This window comes from Urocampus carinirostris, chromosome 14, assembly GCF_059441175.1.
Source record: "Urocampus carinirostris isolate Australia breed hairy pipefish chromosome 14, RoL_Ucar_1.0, whole genome shotgun sequence".
Lineage (NCBI taxonomy): Eukaryota > Metazoa > Chordata > Actinopteri > Syngnathiformes > Syngnathidae > Urocampus > Urocampus carinirostris.
In genome coordinates, this window is record NC_142362.1 from 21,823,607 (window position 1) to 21,847,253 (window position 23,647).

The window sequence follows — 23,647 nt, forward strand, 5'->3', positions numbered from 1 at the left end:
TGGTCTGAGTAATTTGTAAATGTGTAACTTTTTTTTCTTTTATGGGAAGGGCTGTTTGGAGTTTAGGAATTCTTTACTAAGAATGATGTTGTGAAATCAACTGTGTAGCAGGTAGTTTTGATTTCAGTCCTGATATGCTGCAGACAGCTCACATTAGTTTTCCAAAGCAGCGGGTTTTTTAGAGACTCTTTATTATGCGTAACCACTTGCTGCACACTTAAAATTAAAGTTACTGTAATGTTGAATTAGCTTACACCCATTTTATGGCTCATTTTAAAATAATTTTGCTTGTAGCAGTTTACATGCGCAAACTGGACGGGCGGATGCTGGCAGTGAGCAGTCACGAGCGTTAAGCGGTCTCTAGGGTAGCCTCTTGGACAGCTTAAGGATTTTCTTTACTTTAGTGAGAAATATTTTTGTTAAAAATAAGACTTGGTCACCATAATTTTTGTGTTAAGAGGTGATTGTATAAAGAAGTACCACTGTACTTGTGGCGCAGGCATGGACCCGTCGGCGGAGGAATGAGTACGTGATTGACTATCACACTCCCAGTGCAGACGTACGCGTCAAATTTCAAATCTGCAATGGTGATGCTATGGTTAGTATTTAATAGGATGTCCTGGTGGCATTTGAGTCACATCCTTTGGCTGAATGTTTTCAGTACAGAAAAAAGTAAAATCTGACTTAGAAAAGTATTTATTAGTATTACTCCACACATCTGGCTGGATTCATTTTTGTACTTTGACACAGATAAATCACTCAGTGACTGACTTTAGTACATTTCAGGCACAGAACAATCAATGCTGTATAAGCAAGGCTGAATTCATCAATTTGATCTAACATCGTTTTAGATTAATATCTTACATGATCTTCAGGAAAAGCCCAATCAGTTTAGGGTATCAGCAGTGTTGGGAATGTGACTTAAAAAAGTAGATTTTTTTTTTTTTTAGGTAACTGTTACTCCGCAGATAACTTTCACCCAAAAGTAGCACATTACCTTAAAACAATGTAGTTACAAATTACAGTATATACTCACATTGAAGCTGCCCACCTGAAACTGCTAAAAGATAGCCACATAATAAATGAAATGGAAAAAAACACATACCCCTACCCGTGGAAGCGGTTAAGACTTCATATTTCTTGGTTTGAAATCTTAAGAGCTTGCAGATTTACAGTTGTCTTTAGTCTTCGAACCTCTCTCAAATTTCCTTCTTGATTTCTGGGTCATGTCCAAGATGATTTTTTTTCCCCTGACATGGTGTAATGCAAAAAAAAAAAAAACGTATTAAAAGACCAAAATTTAGCACGCTTTTCCTGTAAATTCACCTGTATAATCTACACCCCCTCCCCATGAGCTGGTTAACGTTCGCCACTGGGGACACACAACCATATGCTTATTTAAATAGACCCCTTATTATTTTGTAAATACGGCTAAGATGCAAGTAAATACGGTAGGAAGAATATCAGTAGGGAGAAATTGCATGTCTTAGTACTGTGTGCTTGAGACAGGGCTACCATCACTGTATATAGTTGTATTTTTTTTTTGGATACATGTATATAAACGCCTCAGCCTTGCCCATTTTTCAAGCTGCGATGTGTTACTGGTGAAAGAAAGGTTGTATATTACCTCATGGGGGAAGTAGAAACTGCCAAATTGCTATTGATGGGAATTAGATATTAAAATTTGTCGTTTACCAAATTGTTCTAATTAGTTATCTGACTCCCTTAACCAAACACAACCTACATTCACCCAACAATGCACGCTTGTTTCTTAAAGGAAAAGATGAACAAGAAAAGCCGACATTTTCACACGGAGGCATATTTAATTTCTTTAACAATTGAAATAAGTGAACTCCATCAAATACGGTCGAATTAGTGTTGTTGGAGTCTCTGGGTAGCCTTCTCTGAAGTCCTCCCGCTCTCTCCTCTCGGCCTGCGTCTTTCTGCACGATGGTGTGCCGACTCCTCCCATGGGTGTGCCAATGAAGCCCAACGTGAGCCCCACCACCACCTCGCCGCGATGTCTGGAAAACTCAAAACAGCGGATAGTTTCTCATAACAATGCCTGCCGTCCTCCGTCATCGGGGCCTTTCTGCTTTGTCGGATGTGCTGATTATCTTATCAGCCTTACGTCCCGTTCCCGCCATTCTTGTTATCAATATTCTCCACCAGGTTGCACTGACCTCGCACCACAGCCCCACCAGTGAATATCTTTTGCATTGAATTTGTTATTTGTATTCTCTCGTACAAAATCCTTTATGGTCAAATGTATAAAATCCTTCACTATAGAAATTATGATTCAACACCTGCTTTTGAAATAAAATGAAGTAATGCATCGTGATGTAATAACAGTTAAGTTTCAAAATTTGATCAATAACGTGTTGCAGTACCCGTTAGTGAGAAAAGTACCTCCGTTCCAGGAACGCTTTCTTTCGTTGCACGTTAGTCCCAACACTGATAAAGAGCTAGTTTTCATTTTATGCCAATCCCGTCGCAGCAAGTGTGAAAACGGCAATCACAAGCGCTTTGGCAAACATTTTCTGCATGTCCTTTGCGAAAGTGGCCCACAGGCGGTTCATCTGTCAGCGGCAGTCATGTCACAATTGGCGAAAAGACAACACAAGAGTAAATGCTGGAGCAGAAATTGGCTTATATTGTCATGAGTTTAAGCTCGGTTTTGAGCTAACAAAAACTAATTTCCATAAGGGCATTTCATGTATTCTTACCTGGAAACCCCAATTTTTTGCATCGTAAAACTAGAAAAATTTGAAAAATATCCAGAAGTATTTTCGTTCTTTTAAATTTCATATTCCCAGCCAAGAATCATTTTGAATTTTTTGTAACTACTTCTAATGGCGATGTATTTTTTTTAATTTACAGAAAATGATTGTTCCTTGGCTCCTAAATTGTTTACACACTCGTCTACAGGAAACCACTATCGGTCAGCAGCATTCTGATCTTTACATAACAAAACATAGACGCCACACTGGTTCAAGCACTATTGAATTGATTTGTCTTTATTGTCATATCAACATTGTGAAACATTGTATGCAATGAGATTAGACATGGCCCTCCTAAACATGTGGAAAATACTTAGAAAAAAAAAGACAGCATAAATGGGCAAAACTATTTTTAACGTTGAGCTTAGAGATTGGTTTAAGTGAGAATAGTGCAAAGAAAAAGAATAGTGCATCATAATAATAGTGCAATGAAAAAAAAGTGTGATACCATTTAGCAGCAACAAAATAAGTTCCAAGATATGTTTTTTAGTTTAGTGCGCTCGTTTAGGGTGGTCATGGCCCTGAGGGAAGAAGCTGTCTCTGAGCATGTTTGTCCTTGTTTTAAAGGACCTGTAGCACCTACCAGAGGGCAACAGGTCTAGGTTGTGGCCAGACTAAGAGTCCTTTATAATATTGATGGCTCTTCTGGGGTCTAGAATAATTAGCAATCGACATATTCTGATAAAAGCTCACTATTGACGGGTTGTTGCGATTGTTATGAGTGATTGCTAGCAAAAATGTTTTATCGGTTGCCTTCCAATAATTGCAACCTACTAATAACATAGTATGAATGCGAGTATTACCAAATTATTTTAAAAATTTATACCAAAATGGTTGCACTTTGTTCCATTCAGTAACTAGGGTTCCCATTGGTGCTCAAAATCCTTGATCATGCTTGACTTTTAATCTTGTGTTTTCAAGGATTGAAAAGTGCCTGCATTTTAGGTGAAGAGCTTGTTAAGAGTTGAAATTGATGCAATGTTTCATATCAAGTTTGCTTAAAAATGACGCCGAAACCGTTCTCTGGTGGCTCGACTTTGCCATTGCATTTCTCCTTGCTTTGGGATTAATGGTAGCTGGCATTAGTTTGTATGGCATTGTCCAATGGAGCGTCATCGCCCCCTACGGGTCACGCCCAGTCAGACTGATGCATGGTAGGCCTAAACAGGGCACTGGGAAATATGTATTAGTTCAAGGATTTTGTTTCAATTATAGACATTTATTTAAAAAATTGTAATTAAAATAACTGAAAATGTAAGCTACTGTCATTTTACCCAACACCTATATGGGGAAACATTTGTCTCAAATACAATATTTTTGCGATCTACTCAAGCTCTAAAAAAGCATGCCATGATAAATGCACACTCAAGATTAAAAATCACATATGTAATTTCTAGATACTTATTTTTGCGACTCTGCAAAATCATGATATACGCCGGATCTTTTTATTGAACACTGCTGGAGAAATCGAAAAATTGGCTTTGAAAGTTCTTAAAAAGTGTTTGAATTTGGCCATGAAAAAGTTGTATGAAGACGAAATAGCGCTTAGCTTCAAAAAGTTTGTGACCCTGGTCTCGATGCTTATTTGAGACAATATCAAATGATTGGATGAGAACAAACCATTACAAATTTGAGGTTAAAGACCTGATTAATAACATAAATATTGTACCAAAGTACAGTAGTCACAATTTATAAATCAAAATGACTATAAGACCAACAACTTGTTTTTAGACTTTTTTTTCTGTTAAAAAATGTAAGTTTACAGTAAATATTTCTAGTTCTGCATCGGTTTTATCCAAATTGACTGTACGGATGGACTCAAACTAAGACCGTCTTAAATCTCATTGTGAAAGTGTCTCCTGCTGCCCCTCTTGTCCTCTTCCAGTATGCGCTCGCACTCATTGTCTGGGGCATCGGGGTTTTAGGGGATTACCGAAAGGTGTTGACTCAGGTGTGTGCACAGTTGCCGTGTCCACCCAGAGTGCTGGTTGACAGTTTCCCTCCCTAGTCTCTCTCCACTCGCTACACAGACGCCTTGCCATGCACCCCCGTCGTGTGTCCTAAAGGTCGAGCATGGATATCGGCGGGCTTACAACGGTGGTAGCGAATTCCGCTTACATCAATGCCCGCGGCAGCATCGACGGCTCCAACCCGGCAGCTGCTCGAGACAAGAAGTACCATTCCCGCCTCAAGCTGCCTCACATTACCGTGTGCGAGGGCCTGAAGGACACACTCGACTTGGCTTTCGAAGGCATCTGTGTCGAACAACCCATCGGTAAACGTCTCTTTAGGGAGTTCCTGGAAACCAACCAAGAGTATCACGGTGCCTGTCGGCTGTGGCGGGACATTGAGGAATATGACCTGGCGGAAGATTCGGATCGAGCCAAAAAGGCTTCGAAGATCGTCCAGCGCTACATGGAGGCCTCGGCCAAGCACTTCTGCATGTTCCTCTCCGAGAGCGTTATCGGCAAAGTGAAAGAATCCCTGGAGGCTGTAGGTGATGACTTGTTTGCAGCGGCTTTGGCCGCCACTCTGGACTACTTACGAGAGGCGCCTTATGTGTTCTTCCTTGAGAGCATGTACTTGAAGAGGTTTCTCCAGTGGAAGTGGCTGGAGATGCAACCCATGGACGCCGACTGGTTCCTGGATTTCCGTGTACTCGGCAAGGGCGGCTTTGGCGAGGTGTCAGCGTGTCAGATGAAGGCAACAGGGAAACTTTACGCCTGTAAGAAATTGAACAAAAAGAGGCTGAAGAAACGGAAAGGCTATGAGGTAAGTTCTATTTGCTATCGTCAAAACACTATTCATGACATTGTGTGCAGGAAGTGAGTCAAAAAATTGATCTTTCTATGAAACCTCAACTATATAGATCCATACCTGTCCCCTTATGTTTTCACTTTATTTTATATTGTATAATTGTGTACGCCGTTTTTTTTGTTGAAACGATCGCGTCCTACCCATTTCGACTCTCAATCCGGATGGTTTCGGTCATTGGCAGCAGATAGAAAATCTTAGGCCCGAGCCTGACCCTACTCTAATCTCAGGTCGGGCCTAAAATGTCAATCATTACGTTCAGGTTAAGCCGGGCATCTCTTGCTGTCTTTTCTTTTATTATCCACTCAGCATTGTTCTTTGTCTTTGATTCTCTCAAGTGCCGCACTAGATCCTTAGAGACGTAGTGCTTCTGTGGTGAATGGTCTAATTTTCAACCCATTAAAATGACGGTCACAAAACTTTCCCGTCAATTATTTTCTGTCTGTCTATCTACCCTGGTCATATCCCTCGAGAAGGGTGACCGACAGCAAGACAAACACATACACAAAAACAAAAAAAAGGGAAAAAGTAGCAAAAAACACAAAAATTTGACCATGGCCAACCCAAATATGTCAATGATTGAAAATTGTCAGTTTATAACCTCTGCAGATACATAAAAGAGGTCAATGTTAATACAGTCTGGTTTAACTTAGATTTCGTTACTAAAGAAGGGCTTTAATTTGATCATAAATTAACTCTTCTCCTCCCGAGTCCTCACAAATAATTTAGGACGAATATTACTTCTAGCAGCTGACGATATATTGTTGTTGTGATATTCTAATTAGTCTTGTTGAGAGTAAATGAGGGCCGTGTTGTGTTTGTATGGTTTATTATTGAATTTCAATCATTAAGGGCAGCTATTGGCTGAGATTGACAGGTATGTACATCATAACTATTGTTAGGAGTGTTGCTATAAGGCTACTAAGCATCATTCCCATATTGATAGCGCAGATTTTTAAAATTACACATAGTCTTTCATTGCCATTGCTAATCATATTTGTCCCTACCATAGGCTGCAGTATTAAACCCTAAGACAGGGATGGAGTGATTAGTAGGGGCTTTACTGAAAAGCTCCTCTGAATGGAACTGCTTGGCACACTTCTACCTCGCCCTTGACTTGTCTGAGGCAATCGACAAATGATGACCAAGAGCTTTCAACTTGCTTCTCCTTCTGCTTCCCCTAGGGGGCAATGGTGGAGAAAAGGATTCTGGAGAAGGTGCACAGTCGCTTCATCGTGTCGCTGGCCTATGCCTTCCAGACTAAAGAGGAGCTGTGTCTGGTCATGACCATCATGAATGGAGGGGATCTCAAGTAATTGGGTTCAGAAAATATACAGTCAAATCATGAAATGACAGTCACTCCAAAAAACAATAATAATATAGAGTTTTTTTTAATCTAGTGTCCCCAAGACGATGTCTTGTGTGTCACAAATATTTGTTGGATTTTTATTATTCTAAAAGTAATTATAAAACCTAAGCTGCTGTTGAGTATCTATGATGTTGTAAAGCAGGGGTATCAAACCTATTAATGGAATAAAGTTTTTCTTCTTCAATATATATTCAATATATATTCTCATTCACTAAAATTTAATCTCTTGCAGTGTTTATCAACTGCATATGTTAAAAGAAATTCAAAACAATTGAATTAGTTTCTACTACAGTTTATTTAACTCTGGACAAATCATTCAGACTGAAAAGAAGAACGTTTAACATACGAACTCTCATCCAACTGATTGATCTGATGATTTAAAAGTATTTCTGCTTATTTTCCATAAAATAAGGAAACTATGCTATTAGATTTTCTATTTATATAGAAAGGAGACAAAACTTTCTCAAAGTTCAACAAAGACTCCCAGGTGTTTGTTTTTTTAAATTTCTGTATTTTTCATTTTGCCCAAAATAGCATCTCGACTTTTAAGTAAAATAACCTTGCGTGGGTTTCTTCAATGTTCTCTGGTTGATAAATGGTAGTCAGTAGATGGCAGCAAATCTTGTGGTATGTATATTGTTTAATCCTTATTCAGGAGGTTGTGCGGGTAAATCATTTAGGTCACTTTAATTGTTTTAACTTTACACTTGAGCCTAAAAACGCTAAGGAAAGTCTTGTTCCATCGGCGGGTAATTTTGACTATTTTAAATTATTTTGTGTTTTACTAAAAAAAAAGGTTAACGTGTAGTAAAAATGAGTTCACTGGCAGATAGTTCACTAAATAAAATGATTGGAACTAGAAAAATAACAATTAGGAATACAGTATAGTATAATGCATAACAGCAAAGGTATTCATGTGTACTATTACATGGATCGCTCAAATGATTAATCTTATCCAAGGATCTTTGACGAGGAAAACTTAGAGTATGTAATTCAGCGCCTACAAGTCGTAATATAAAAATCCGTCATTATTAAAGTATTGATTTGAAAAGAAAATGTTTGAGAAATTTTCAACAGGTATCCTAAAAGCCAAAAATTTGTCCAAAAGCTTGTCAACAAAAATGAGAAGAAAAAAGGTGTGATTTGTTCACTTTGATTCTCCGTACTTTATATTCTCCCTTCTGTTTTTTAGCAATTGTTTTCGGTTGCACAACGTAACAGCGACATAAGAAGTGGTCACATAATCCACGCCGTCCCTTTAATATGGCAACCTAGGCTAAATTGTAGCCTGTCTCAACAATTAAAGTATTGAAGAAGAAAACCGGAAGTAAGAATTAAGCATCTTTGGTGAATGGAGAGTTTTTATAACGAAAAGAGAGAAATGTTCACTGGAACCATATATCCACACCATGCAACACATTGAGGGCTATGAATCCCTAATATTTCCCTATTTCCTTCTCAAAGATACCACATCTATCTAGTGGATGAGAACAATCCAGGCTTCGACGAATCGAGAGCCTGTTTCTACATAGCTCAGATCATCCAAGGCATGGAGCATCTGCACCAGAAGAGAATCATCTACAGAGATCTCAAACCTGAGAATGTGCTCCTCGATAATGATGGTAGAGTTTGGGAATCGCACAACAATAAACGCTTCTCGATGTTATCATGATTGATTGGTGTGTTTGTAGGGAATGTCCGTATATCAGACCTTGGTCTTGCTGTGGAGCTGAAAGAAGGGAAAACTATGACCAAAGGCTATGCCGGAACCCCAGGTAACTCTTGATATTTTTGTCATGTTGCTCAAATACATAATTTTATCAATTAAGTGCCTTAATTAATTTTTTTTTTCAGATTAAAAAATGTGCATTATGCACTAATAATTACGTACATGTCTTCTGTCAATAAGCTGTATTGTCATTATACAAAGGTACTAAAAAATTGGGGGGGGGGGCTTAACCTTTCAGTGTAAGAAAGCGATTTAAAGAACGGACGGCTAGCTGCACGCTAGCATTTGGTATCCTCGGACTGGCCCAGGTCTCCGTCATGGATAAAATACAACCGTCTCGAATTTAGCTGTTTCACACGAGTTGTAGCTCTAGGTCATCTGTTTCATGGACATGCAGACTTAGCAGGGGTAGCTTGTGAGAGCTGTTATGTAGTTGAGCTGCAGTAGGCTGGACCTACGCCACCGCTATTGCCTTCTCTCCTGACACTGCCTCAGATGCTTCCCAAACCTGATATTGCACACAACTCACAATTTATTTGTGCTCTTTTGACTTTCTCAGAGTCCGATTTAATTGAGGAATATATTTTCAATGTGACAAGCATCTTAAAGCTAGCTGTCGCCATCTTGGCAGTTTGTTTAGGTGGCCATGTTTACTTGTGCGCCCATCCCACTGTTTGACTGACAGTATGAAGCCGGCCTATCACAGTCGCACACACAGGCAGTCCTGCCCAACCGACACACACACACACATAGAACCTGCCCCCTGATAGCATCTGATGTCTGCTGAACACAATGCACTATAGGTGATATCAATGACAATAAATGTGTTTCTATTCAATTCAAAATCCGCGAACCAGCGACTAGTTATAACTGAGGCGTGAAGTAGCGAGGGATTGCTGTATTGTAACAGTTTTACATTATAATCAGTCTAAATCTTTCTCATGTGTGTTGCAAGGCTACATGGCTCCCGAGATGCTGAAAGGAGAAAAGTACGACACTTCAGTCGACTACTTCACCCTCGGTGTGACCTTGTTTGAGTTCATCGCTGCTAAGAACCCCTTCAGGAACAGAGGAGAGAAGGTTCTGTTGCCAGGATTTGAAATCAGATCAAACGGGTGACACTTTAACGCTGGGTTCGAGAACCTTTTTGACTCAGAGCCATGAAAGCAAAAAATTTTGAGGTTTTTTTTTTGACAAAATTCGACGAAACCGCCAATCCGCTCTCCAGACAAACGGATTCTCCTGCACATTTTATTTCGCATTTGATGAAACCTATGAAATAATAATGCCACTTAAAATCTGTTTTCCTCCTGTCATCATTTAATATGGTGGATGCTCATTTTGACAGTTATTTTTGTCCTCAATAATGGTTAAAAAAAAAAAAAAAGGTGCAAGCAGAGTTCGTAAAAATGTCACAATACACTGCAAATGAAAAGGATACAGATGTAAAGTATTTAACTTGTGCTAGGTGAAGTGGCATCAGTTCCTCTCTCTGGAATTGAGAAGTCATCTTTTGTCCTCCATTCCATTTCATAGAAGCTAATCTTAAAAAAAATGGAATCTATGAACATTCATCTTAAAAGTCCCTATTCGAATGTTTATCTGAAGTCTTTTTTTCTATAACTTGAGCAAACTGCGCTTGAAAAAATATGGTAGAAGGCATACGCCACACTAGCATTTGTATTCTACTGTACTGTAACAATGTTGCACTCCTGGCCTAAATGCGTTAAAATCTTGAATTTTATCGCCAAGTTCTCACGAAAAGAGCCATACCTGGCGCAGAGGCCATTGGGTGAGAGAGGGGAGCTCTCTATGAATGCGGAAATCCGCCTACCCTATTGCTCTGAGTGCTTGACCGGCGTTTTCCAGTGTTTATAGTTTGTTCTGTAGGTTGTCATCCTTAAGTGTATCAACAGTGAACATTCGTTGTTTGATAGGCTTCCGCATGCAATATTCTATAGAGACGTACTGCCAAAACAGGGTGTGTTGGTGTTACACCTTGACTGTAAACTGTAGTTGGGAGGTTGCCCTGTATATTCTGGACCGAACCACTTGTTTGCTGTATTGTTTTGGATTCATACCTACTAAAATTAGAACGATCCAATGAAGATCAGTACAGAAATTCTTCGGTTAAAAAAGCCACCAAGGGTCAAATTTACCTGGAGAATACCTCCTTACTGCCAGATACTATAAGACTAACAAAACAGCAAATATAGATCCACGAATGAAACCAGAATTGCATTTAAAAGAATGTTCTTCACTGCTATTATACAAAAGTACGACAAAATTGGACGGCCTCTCCTTTTCTGATAAGAAAGTGATTTAAACAGTGGCTGGATAGCTGCACGCTAGCATCGGGTATCCTCTTCGCAATTGTTAAAATACAACCATCGCAAATGTAGAGGTGTACCAAAAGTTGTAGCTCCAGGTCGTCTATTCCATGGGTAATGGATCTGGCTCCGCAGGTGTGGCTTGTCAGGGTTGTTACGTAACATTTGGCTGGACCTGGAGCCTTGCTATTGCCTTCTCACCCGATGCCGCCTCAGTCGCTTCCCGGACCCGATAACAATCCATGGAGCACCCGCTGTCGATCACTATTTCTTTGTGCTCTTCTTTCATTCCTCTGAGTTTAATTTAATTAATACATTTTAGGTCTTAGCTGCCGACATGCTTGGCAGATTGTTTTGGCTGTTTGACAGACAGCAAACACCCAGCTATCACATTCACGCACACAGACGGTCACACCTACCAAACACATAAAGCCTACCATAACCTGCCCCGTTGATGGTATTTGCTGTGTACGGTCTGCATTGAACACAATGCACAATTTGTTTATCAATGACAATGAAGACAATTCAATTCAAAATCCACAAAGCAGTGAATCAGATATAATTGAAGCACAAAGTGGCAGGGGATTACTGAACGCATGAAAAGAGCCATAACATCCCTATCCCTGCTTTAACACATGTCTTGTGTGATATTTATTCCAGCTCGAACGTGAGGAGATGAAAGAGCGAATGCTGACCCGGGAGGTGATCTATACGGACGACTTCAGCGAGAATGCCAAGTCGCTGTGTAACGGGCTGCTGGCCAAGGAAGTCAACAAGAGGATGGGTTTTAAGAACGGCACTTGCGACGAGATCCGAGCGCACCCTTTTTTTAGTGATGTCAACTGGAGGAAGCTCAATGCAGGTATGCTCAAAAATGATGCCGGGGATGGGGAACAACTTAAGACACGGTCCACCTTGGGTTGGATAACTTCGGCATTAGGGCAGGGCCAGTAGGAAAATAATGATTGATTTGATTTTTACATTTACTCAGCAATACATGAGGAAAAACAAAGGGACACTTGGGACAAGATTGTCACCAAAACAACACCTTTTTTTATTAGTACTGTATTTTCTGCACTATATGGCGCATCGGATTAAAGGACGCACCCCCATATATTTCTCATACATAAGGCGCACTGAACTATAAGGCGCATGGAATTAAAATAACAGTAAGAACTACCGTATTCTTTAATGTATGATTTTTATACACTTATGATATATATTAATGCATTGATTGAACGGTTGAAAATTATTGCTGACCAAATCCACAAAACATTTTCTAAAACCTCCTTGAAAAGTCTTAAATGGCATCGAATTCATTATTCCTAATTTGCATTAAAATGTCTTAAATCCAAAGTCCAAAGTCTTAAAAATCTCAATTCATTAATAAGATTTATATTTGTTTGAACTGTAAAGATCTAGTAATATGTATCAATTGTATTTTTTGATAATTTACGATTTACTTTCTAGGTAACGTGACCATAATAATGGAACTGTCAAAACGGTGATGAGGTTTCAGTCGGGCCTTTCAGAGCAGACACATATCTTAGGTCAACCCACAATACACATATCAACTTTGGACGTTTAGTTTGGACCACGTGAAAGTCTTTATTCGATGAGAAGTGGCTGTTCAACGAACATTTTCCGCCAAGGCTAAAAGCTGTGCCAGATAATTTGCACGAGGCACAACGTATTGTGTGCAAGAAGTATTTGTGTTTTTTTTATTGTTTTCTTTAAAAGTCTTGAATGTAACTTGCCTTAAGCTGTAGGAACCCTGGATATAGATGACATACAAAAAGGCATTCAATTTATCTCATTATCACGCTATTTTTGCTCATGGTTCCAGAAAAGAATGTTAGAGAATGGAGAAAAATGAGTTATCTTGAGAGATCGAAATAAAAATAACGACAGGCAAAACGATTCTTTGATGTATATGATGAAGAATTGGACTTTGCGTTCATTTATTCCTTAAATTTGTTTTCTCCATTCGTTTCCGGCACCCTAAGTATAAAAAGTGTGATAATGATCATCTCAAACATAATACTTTTTTTGTATGTTAACTGTGTTACTGGTGTTCTTGTGGTTAATTGAGTGCCACAAGCTTCGTTCAATTCCCATTTCATACAATGCTTTTCGATTATTGTCAGCAAGTTTTTCAATTGATGAGTCATTGCACAAATACAGTAGTACACCGTAAAGAGATTTGTAGTAACACACGTGTAGAAATACTGCATGCATTATCAATCTTATCCAGCGTATTTTCCTGTATATAATGCGCACTGGGGTTAGAAGGCGACTTTTGAATTTCTGGACAATTTAGTTTTTCTGGTGCGCAGTCTGGTAAAAATGGTAATTTATTCACCATTGTCTGTATTATCATTAAATTTTCACCATTTTCTAGGGTCTGTACAGGTGCTTGAAATACTTGAAAATGCTTGAATTTTGAGGAAAGTAATTGTAAATGCTTCAAATTTTTGCCAAGTTTCCAAACAAGTCTTCTCAAAAATGACGCCTACACTGCTCTATGGTGGTTTCGCTTTGCCATTGCATTCCTATTTCCCTCGTGATTAACTGCACCTGGCATTAGTTTGTATGGCATTGGCCAATGAAGCGTCATTGCCTCCTATGGGTCACGCTCAATAGGACAGGTACATTCTAAGCTTAACAAGTGCAAGGATTACTTATTAATTATTAAAATGTATTATGATCCATGCAGAAAATTAAGGTAGCGTTTCCAAGTGGCAAATTTCCTGTAATTGAAAATGTAAACTTCTTATTACTGTCATTTTAAGCCCACACCTATTTGGGGAGTGATTTGTCTCAAAAACAAATATATTTGCGATTTACTCAAGATCTAAAAATCATGTCTTGACAAATGCACACGCAAGATTAAAATGGCATATGTAAATCACAGATATATCTGTGCCTCTGCAAAATACATTTTTCTGACGGATTCTTTCTTTTAATGGTACTGGAGAAATTTGACAATTGGCTTGGAAAGTCTTTAAAAAGTGCTTGAATTTGGCCATGAAAAAAGTGTATGTACCCTGATTTTTGTTCAGCAGTCCTAGATTAGTGAGTTGCCTGTAGGCTGTAGTTTGCCCATCCATGGATTATCCAGAGTGAATTACTAACCAATTCCAAACTGTATTGAATCAAATTCCCTGTGCAGGCATCTCACCCCCGCCGTTCATCCCCGACCCTCGGGTGGTTTATGCCAAAAGCCTGGACGACGTAGGGGCCTTCTCATCGGTCAAGGGCGTGACGCTGGAGGACCCCGACAAGAGCTTTTTTGACGAGTTCTCCTCGGGCAACATCGCCATCCCCTGGCAGGAGGAGATGATCGAGATGGGCATTTACGGAGAGCTCAACGTGTGGGGGCCCCAAGGCACCGTCCCCAACGACCTGCGCCGGGAGTCCATTCTGGAGCAGCCCAAGTCGTCCACCTGCTGCGTCTCCTAGGGGCCCGCTCACCAGCGGGGTCGAAAATGATCAGGACTGTTTCCTTCCTGACTTTTTTGGGGGACTACGAGAGCAACAGTGAGGCAGATCACTAAGCCCCCCCAGTATCAGTCATTGTTTGTTTCGGTTTCGCTTCTGTTTAGAATTTGTTTTGTTTATTTGGTAGTAATTTGGAGTGAGCGATATTGGAAATTTTGGTATCGATACGTTCCGAATAAATACATGGTAGTATCGATCAATACTGATCCGTTACCTATACTTTTTGTTTGGAAATGTCATGATCATTGAATAATTTATCCCCCCCACCTCTTGAGTTAGTTTATACTTACGGTTAACACTGCACAAAGATTTTAGACCCTAAATATGTTTTGTTTTTTATTAAATATCTATTCCAACTGTTTCAGTACAAAAAGCCAAGAGTGTCAAACCAAAAAAGCAGCAATGTAACAAAAATACAACAACTGTATAAAAATTTCAACTAGTTCAACTAAAATACCTTACATTGCACAGTACTTAAAACAAATTCTGTAATGCAAATAAAGTGTCAACTGTCTCTAGTTGCCTCTGTTGCCATAGTGACAACAGATTTACAGGTTTTCGTTCAGGAAAAGCAACATTTTTACATTTTTGGGTGCAGCTCATGAATTTTTCTAATTTCATGTAAATTATTGGGGTTTTCACAATAGCCGACTACTTAACCACACAAATTACACCTGGCATTGTGTTTTGCGGTAGTTGAAAAGAAGCTGTGTATATGTTTCTCTGTCATTTTTAGCATCTGGTAGGGTTGGGCATGTAGATTTGTCCTTCTCCGCCTGGGAGGCGGGATGCAGCAGCAGGCCAAGTAGGGAGAGTTGCCAAAAGTGCCTGTCAGGCATACACCCAGAATAAGCTTAGAAAGTTTTCATGGGCGCTGGTTTGGAGCAAGGACGGCTCTATCTACATAGTCAAGCGGCACTGTGAAGAAATAGGTGAAAAACTGAAAGATTGAACCCAGGAATGGATCAGATCCAAGTACTTGCTTAGTATTGATAATATAGATATTCAGATTGATCCACCCACCACTATTTAATACATTTTATTTATCCAGTGACGTGCGGTGTGGCTCTTGTTTGGTGAGGCACAGATTTACAAATAAATGAACCTACATCTTAACATATAAATGAAGTTAATGTAGTTCTCCTTTTGAATAAAGGCATCAACAGATACGTAATCCTCCATAATAATTTTCTCGAAGGTTGTTGGCTTGCTAAAACCATCACTAATTGCAATTGTTGGGGCTGGCTTGTGTGCCAAATCAGAATCCTTGGTCTCACTATCGCCCTCTACCATGAGGCAAGAGAATTGTATGCCTCGCTCTATCTGCTCAGCACAGTAATACCTTACTTACTAATTGTATTAATAACATTCATAATATGTACAGCCATTTTTGCAAGGGAAATCAAAAGTTAAATGAAAATAAAGTTAAACACAATACATATAACCATTTTATATATTCTTAATTTTAATATTTCCATGATGACAGGTGAAGCAATACCTGCGTGCATGTCATTAGGTGATAGTAGACTCTTGGGGGCTGCAGTAGCTCAGGAGGTAACGCGCTCGTCCTGGGATCAAGAAACAGGTCGCAGGTTCGATTCCGGGCTCGTGTTATATCTGAGTGTCCTTGGGCAAGACACTGAATCCCTGATGGTAAGCAGGTAGTTGCCTTGCATGGCTGACGCTGCTATCAGTCTGTGAGTGTGTGAATGGGTAAGTGTGAAGCATATTGTAAAGCGCTTTGGGAGGTGTTCATTGACTTGAAGAAGACCATTTACATTTGAATCAGCTACCATCTTGAAGTGTTCATTAAACATTCAAAAACTTGAAAATTATTTGCCATTATATAAATGGATTATTAAGCTAACCTAATATGATTTTAAGTTTCCACTTTAAAACATTTCAGTCATTTTTGTGGGGGCAAGTGACTATATCAGCTTGAAAAAAGTTACATAAGTATTGGCGAGTTTGGGGACGGTACTAATGTTATTGGTATGGGTATCATAAAGACCTAAATATGTTTAAATCACAGATTTTGAATTTTCACCAATTTTCCTTACTAAAATAAAATCCCTCCTAATACATTGTACTCTGTTCAATATTATGTTAAGTTTACGTAGTGTTCAGGTCCTCAGTGACTCGTTTCAAGTTTATAAAATGTAATAACTGATGTGTTTCAGAGTTTTTAAAATCAAATTACAATGGTATTCTATGGTTATGTATGTATACACAGTAACGTTAATGTTGTTAACTATATTGAACAATACTTCCTTAACTTTAGTTGTTAGGACTGAGCCATTAACAATAGTTAGTGGTGCCAATTCCTAACATGTTGTGTTAGTCTTATACTAAACACTCGAATAATGGAGAGAAGACATCAATGGATTTTCAACTTGCCAGGAGGACATGGATAGAAGTCTTCAGATGAGAAGTTTCGATACCCTTTGTTAGCCCTTCTCCTGAGCTCTCCATTTTTTTTTTTTCAAATCGGCGTGGTTACAATGGGTGTGGAAATCAAAAAACGGCAACATGATTGGCCAATAATGTCCCATGTATTAGTCAAAACAATGACCACTAGTGCGCAATAATGGTCACAATGTGGAACTGGCACCTTATGAAATTTCCTTGCAGGTGTCCAATATTAAAAAGAGAATATAATGATCACACAACCACCATTATTAACTCATTCTCTGCCATTGACGGCAATAGTGGCGGAGAATGACTTGAATACATGTTTGACGGACATTGATCATACCTGTCAACCTCCAGGGCTCCATGCACTTACAAACTGTCGTATTTTCCATTACAAAATACAAAATAATCTTACAGCATTTTTTTTTCAAACGGGTTTATGTAGTTAAACATGTTATATTGTACATGTATTTCGTTATATCACATATATTGCTCATTAACATTTTGTTGTGAGATCCTGAGTTGCTCGACATGAATGGGGTTTATTATAAAAAAAGTGCAAAAATGAAGTAGCTTGGACGGTCACTGTAGAAGGAAAAAATACATGCAAATATAATTAAGTAGAAAAGACATTTTCTTATTCAAATTAGTAATTCATTTTCTACATTTAGTTATTGTTGGTAATATACTGATTAAAGGGATAACGACAAACCTGTCTTTTTTTCCATTTTTTCATTTTATACTTCCTTTTTTTCTTAACTTCTTTATACAACATCATAATTCGTAATACTGTATAATGCATCAAAGCAAGTGAGCCGTTTTAGAGCCGGCTCTCTTTGATGAGTTGAGCCGAAAAATCCGGTTCTCTAAAAAGAGACGGACTTCCTTTCACTACATCAAACCGCTCGCTTCGTTTGCAAAGAAAAAAAAACATTCCGAGATAGAGGATACCGCGGCGAACTCGTTTGACTTGATTGATTTGCCGTTTCGTGATAGTCGGTGTATACGGGAAGGTACCCATAATTGACAAATTTGTGTTTTTCCGTACAGATTTTCGCGTACGTCGTAAACGTCTTAAAATGCATAACAAACGTACAATGTACAGCAAAAATGTACAGGTTGACAGGTATGATAGATGTCATTGGCAGTGGAAGATCCATGATTTCCCCGTTCAACCATTGTATTTCGCTGTTGCCGGATATTTTCGTTTGCAACCGTGTGAGGCTGAGGAGGTTGCACCACTGGCTCCTTTGTTCACCAGGAAGACATTTATGAACAAAGGCCTCAGATAAACCTTGGGACACCCTGGAGCTAGGGTTTCCATCCACTGGCTTACATGTAAAAGCAAAACTTGCACTTATTTCATGGTCAAGGCATGTGTAATAGCCAGTGGAGGCATTAGTAGATATCCCTGACGGTGGGATTACATGGGGCCCTATTTCGATTGTCCCCCTGCCGCACGATGACTGATTTACAGCCATAGAGACCCTACACTGTTTTAATTGCTTATTTGTTATCAACCGACAACACGCGATTCTATAAACACGTCAGTGGTCAGCAATGTTCCCTGTAATCTTCCACGGATCTCTGCACTCACACACAGTTTGTGAGCTTCACCTGGAAATAACGGGCAAATCACCCAAATCATTAGCAAGCATGTCCGAATCCTAAATCTAGTTTTATTTTGCAGTTTCCTTCAATGCTGAATTCTTTTCACGTTTTAATGATTTGACTAAAGGAAGTGTTGCACAGCCCCACAGACGTCAGTTGTTTTTACAACTTTCATATGAGATTTCCATTTTTTTCATTTTTATTATCTTTTTTTTTACATAATACTAACGATTTGGGGATTTATTTAGTAGGTTGAACAAAAAAGAACTGTGTTTAATCAAACTTTTTAGTGAAAGTCCAATGTTGGCAACAAGATTGACTTGATATATTTGGAAATTACAGTATATGAAATCGTCACAAGACCGATCAAGAGACCCCCCAAAAAACTGTTTTGGTTTCCCCCTTCTTTATTGGACTTCTTTTCCATGCTTTTTTCCACATTTTTCCCCTCTTTTTCTCATTTTTTTTTTTTGCTTTTTTCTCCTTTATTTGTTTTTTTTTATTTTATTTGTTTCTTTATATCTTTTTCCTTGAGCTTTCTCTTATTTTTCCTCGATTTTTTTTTCCCCATTTTGTCTATTTTCCCTATTTATCTTTTCTGCTAAGCTTTTGCTTCTTTTTCATTTGGGTATAATTTTCTATTCAAGTCAATTTGTGCATAATGTTTCATAATTAATGCATTACACCCCCCGCGATCCTACTGAGGATAAGCGGTGCAGATAGTGGATGGATGAATGGAGTAAAGCAACAAAAACAACCAAAGGGCCGTCTGGGAGCCGGCTCTTTTTAGTAAGCCGGGCCAAAAGAGCCGCTTCGCGAAAAACTTAAATGGCTTTTTATATATATATATATATATCTCATCTCATCTCATTAGCCGTACCGCTTATCCTCATTAGGGTCGCGGGGGGGCTGGAGCCCATCCCAGCCATCTCCGGGCAGTGGGCAGGGGACACCCTGAACTGGTTGCCAGCCAATCGCAGGGCACACAGGGACAGACAACTCATTCGCTCATTCACACCTAGGGACAATTTTGGACCGGCCAATTCACCTGAAATGCATGTTTTTGGAACGTGGGAGGAAACCGGAGTGCCCGGAGGAAACCCACGCAAGCACGGGGAGAACATACAAACTCCGCACAGGAAGTCTGGAGCTGGATTTGAACCCACGACAGGTTCCCATGACATGAACTGTGCCGCACAAGCGCTAACCACTGCGCCGCCGTGCTGCCCATATATATATATATATATATATATATATATATATATATATATATATATATATATATATAGTAATAATGAAAACCCCCTTTTTTTTTTACAAAGAAATTCCTTTAAATCTCAACACAATAAAATTCCATCAAGGAACATTGTACTGTACAGTATATTATTTAGCGCTACCTGGTGGTAAAACAAATCATTAAAAAGCAGTATTCTTTTTAAAAAATGAGCAAAAATTCACAAACTATCATATAGACTTGCATTTAAAAAACTGTTTTTGGTTGCACTACACTGTGATGGTGGGCAATTGCTCTTCTCCAACTCAACTGATTCAAATTGTCAGCTCGTTGACAAGCTTGATAATAATTAACACTGTCCCTCTATGGGAATTTACCATTCCATTATTTTTAATTTTCCTTATTAAATTGGCGCTACAAGGTAGGCAACACCAGTATCAGCTACCATTTTTTGTCCCAATGCCTTTAAAAAGGTCTGGTTTTTGCACCAATTACAATACCTGGTAGAGGACATACTGTACATATTCGAAGATCCTATAGGTACAGGCGTTCGTGTCTTTGTGTGTGTTATTCTATGAATCTCATACCTGTCAAGCTCCACGGCTCCATGCCCGTACAAACTGTCATATTTTCCCGTACAAAATACTAAATAATCGTACACCGTATATATATATATATATATTTTTTTTTTTCGGAATGATGCATGATGGGAAATCCCCAGGCGGCAATTGCATGCGCACAGTAGCATCAATCCGCTCGCTTCGTTTGCAACGGAAAAAAACCACAGCGAGATAGAGGCTACCGCGGCGAACTCCTTTGACTTGATTGATTTGACGTTTCGTGATCGTCGGTGTATACCGGATAGTACCCATCATTGACAAATTTGCGTTTTTCCGTTCAGATTTTCTTGTACGTCGTACTCGTCTTAAAATGCATAAAAAAAGTACTTTGTACGGCAAAACCGCACAGGTAGACCGGTATGGATTCTGTTTGTTCCTAATTGATCTTGTGTTTTTGTGTAACAGCTAGATAGTTTCGTCATGTAAGCTATGTAAGTCTGCTAAATAAGATTGTCATTATTATCGCCCGCAGCAAACAATAGTTGTTATAATGTTTTTGTTTGGAAGTTTGTATGCATGTATATATGTACGTACGTATGTTCTTATGTATGTATGTATGTATGTACGTATGTATGTGTGTCCTTATGTATGTATGTGTGTATGTTTGTGTGTCATACCATAATGAAATGAAATGATCTGCATTACATAGCGCTTTTCAAGTCAATGACTTCCCAAAGCGCTTTACAATGTGCTTCACATTTCCCAATAGCGGCCTTGCAGCCATGTAAGGCACTAACCTGCTTATTGGGGGTATTAGGGGTTCAGTGTCTTACCCAAGGACACTTCGACATGTAACACGGACGGGATTCGAACTGGAATCTGGGACTGGGACTTGATCCTAAGATGAGCGCTCTACCTCCTGAGCTACTGCCGCCGCAAATTAATACAAGAAAAGGGGGAATGAGTTTAGATGTGAACACCATCTTTCACAGGAAGTCAGGTCGGTTATGTTAGGTTTTGTAGGTGGACCTAAGTGAAGGGAAGGGGAAACTGAGGCTGGAGTGCTCAAAACAGAGAAGGTATTTCATAATAATAATGAAAAAAGCAGGAACTACGTAAAAAAAACAAATATGGGGTCACAAAACAATGACATGAAAGGCTACTGAAACAGAAATGCATGGGGCAAATTAACAAACAAAAGAAAGCGGACACTAAACTACTCACAAAATGTCCAACCAAAAAAACAGAAGCAAGAAAAAAAAACATAGTGCGACTGTGGAAATGAATGTACAAAATAACAAACACCATAAGTAGGCGCAAACTTAGTGGGTGCCCTCTGGGAAAAGGTGGTGTAAATGCCCAAAAATCTGACTCACCACTCACCCAGGGCAGAACCACATTGTATACCAACACCTTATTTTACTGGCTGAAAGGTAGGTTAACCCCAGATGTGAAAACTGCCAAAATATTTGGCTTTTTTGGTTTTGCTGTCCCAGCACAAAAGGGAAATGCCACTCATATATGATCTCGCGTAGCAACACGAGTGATGTTCTAATGGCGCAGCCCTTCTAGTGCCATTATCAAGTTTTAATAACGTTTTTATTAGGTATGTTAAAATAAGTAGATGTGTTGCTCAAGCTGGGTTTAACCTTGCTTGTATACGACTCCCTACCAACAGGGCCATCACTACCCTAAACAAGCGCTGAAAAGACATACAATTTCTTTTACTGCTAGACGTTATTGCACGAAACTGAAAAATACATACCTTGTGACTTATTTAGGGTTTTTTCTTGCTGATAAATGTTATTGAACATGAATGAATGAATTTTATTTCAAACTTTAGAAAATAAAAACAGGACAAAAACAATAACAAAAATAATGTTAACATAACATGTTCGAAAAGGGGTAGTAAGAAGCAGACGCTTATTTCCGCCACCCTTTTATCTTCCCTATTAAATGCATTTTATAGATAGCTCCACTTTTGTGTCTAAATATAACACAATCTCACAGATATACATATTACATAGGTCAGATATCAATAATTATGATAATAACAATAGTCACATATTTTATACACTAAACATCGTAGTACCCATCTATTAACGTTATAATGCTACTAGTCACTAAATATCCTTGTAGATAGATAGATAGATAGATAGATAGATAGATACTTTGTTCATCCCCGAAGGAAAATTCACATTTCCAGCAGCATCCCTGAGCTGAGAACAAACAATCGAGAACAATCGAAAATAACACGGGAGCTGCTGGAGTGGCTGCCATTCGTGACGGCGCCGGAAGAAACGATTCAATTTGAATCATGTACAAACAAACAAACAAAATATTTATGTTTCAATAAGTGGAAAATGGGGGGAAAATAATTTCTCATACTGAAATAACCAGGTAAAACTAGAACCTGTGACACCAATGATAACAACAACATTAGCAATAATAGCAGTTATGATGTAATAATAGTAACAATAACAACAAAGTTAACTATAGTTGTAAACGCAGTATTTCCAATCTCTCGTATCACTCATACCCCATTTCTTCATCTCTGTATTCTGGCAGTAATGTTTTTTTGTATTTCAATTTGAACACGTGAATAGTTGGACATTGTTTGATCTCGTCTTGTAAATTGTTCCAAAGTTTGACTCCACACACAGACACACACCTACTTTTCCTGGTGGTTCTCACCTTTGGGATTTTGAATTTACCACAGCCCCTTAAGTTATAACTTCCCTCTTTCAGAGTGAATCATTTTTGGATGTTTTCTGGCACTGTGTTTTTGTTGACCTTAAATAGCAGTTGTGAAGTAAAAAATGTTACTTATTCTCATTGCACTATTGTTACGATGCACTATTTGTTTTCATTCATAATCATTGCACTATTCTTAACATTTAGGCCAGTCTCTAAGCACTACGATGTAATCATGTTTCTTTCTGCCTTTTCTCTTTTATCTCGTTGTCTTCATTAGACGTTTACCCTGCAGTGCCACGTCTAATCTCATTGCATACCATATTTCGCAATGTTGATATCATAACAATAGAGACAATCCAACTCAACACTATGACCATTTACCTAATTTAAAAAAAAAAAAGCAATCAAAACATAAGGAAGGTCTCTCCACTCTCCACCATCCGTGCATTGGAGGTCGTCCATTTGTGCACTGGGACCTGCTGGCCTGATGATTTGCTTACAAGGAGATTTATGAGATGTGAAGCTGTGCAACAGTCCTGTGCAAAGTGTCATGTTATAAGCCTGTGCGTACAGTGTGTGTGTGTCCCCCGCAGGACGACAGCTGCCGGGG

General features: G+C 38.9%; 1 protein-coding gene across 1 annotated transcript; it reads left to right on the plus strand.

The window, feature by feature from the left end:
* The first annotated feature begins 4,707 nt into the window (after positions 1 to 4,707).
* Positions 4,708 to 14,721, plus strand: grk1a (G protein-coupled receptor kinase 1 a). The gene is made up of 7 exons (XM_088352414.1): positions 4,708 to 5,552; positions 6,779 to 6,906; positions 8,428 to 8,585; positions 8,655 to 8,738; positions 9,648 to 9,772; positions 11,683 to 11,884; positions 14,195 to 14,721. Exons 1-7 carry the CDS (start codon positions 4,854 to 4,856, stop codon positions 14,482 to 14,484), a joined length of 1,686 nt encoding a protein of 561 aa, XP_088208540.1. The 5' UTR covers positions 4,708 to 4,853; the 3' UTR covers positions 14,485 to 14,721.
* The last annotated feature ends 8,926 nt before the right edge of the window (positions 14,722 to 23,647 follow it).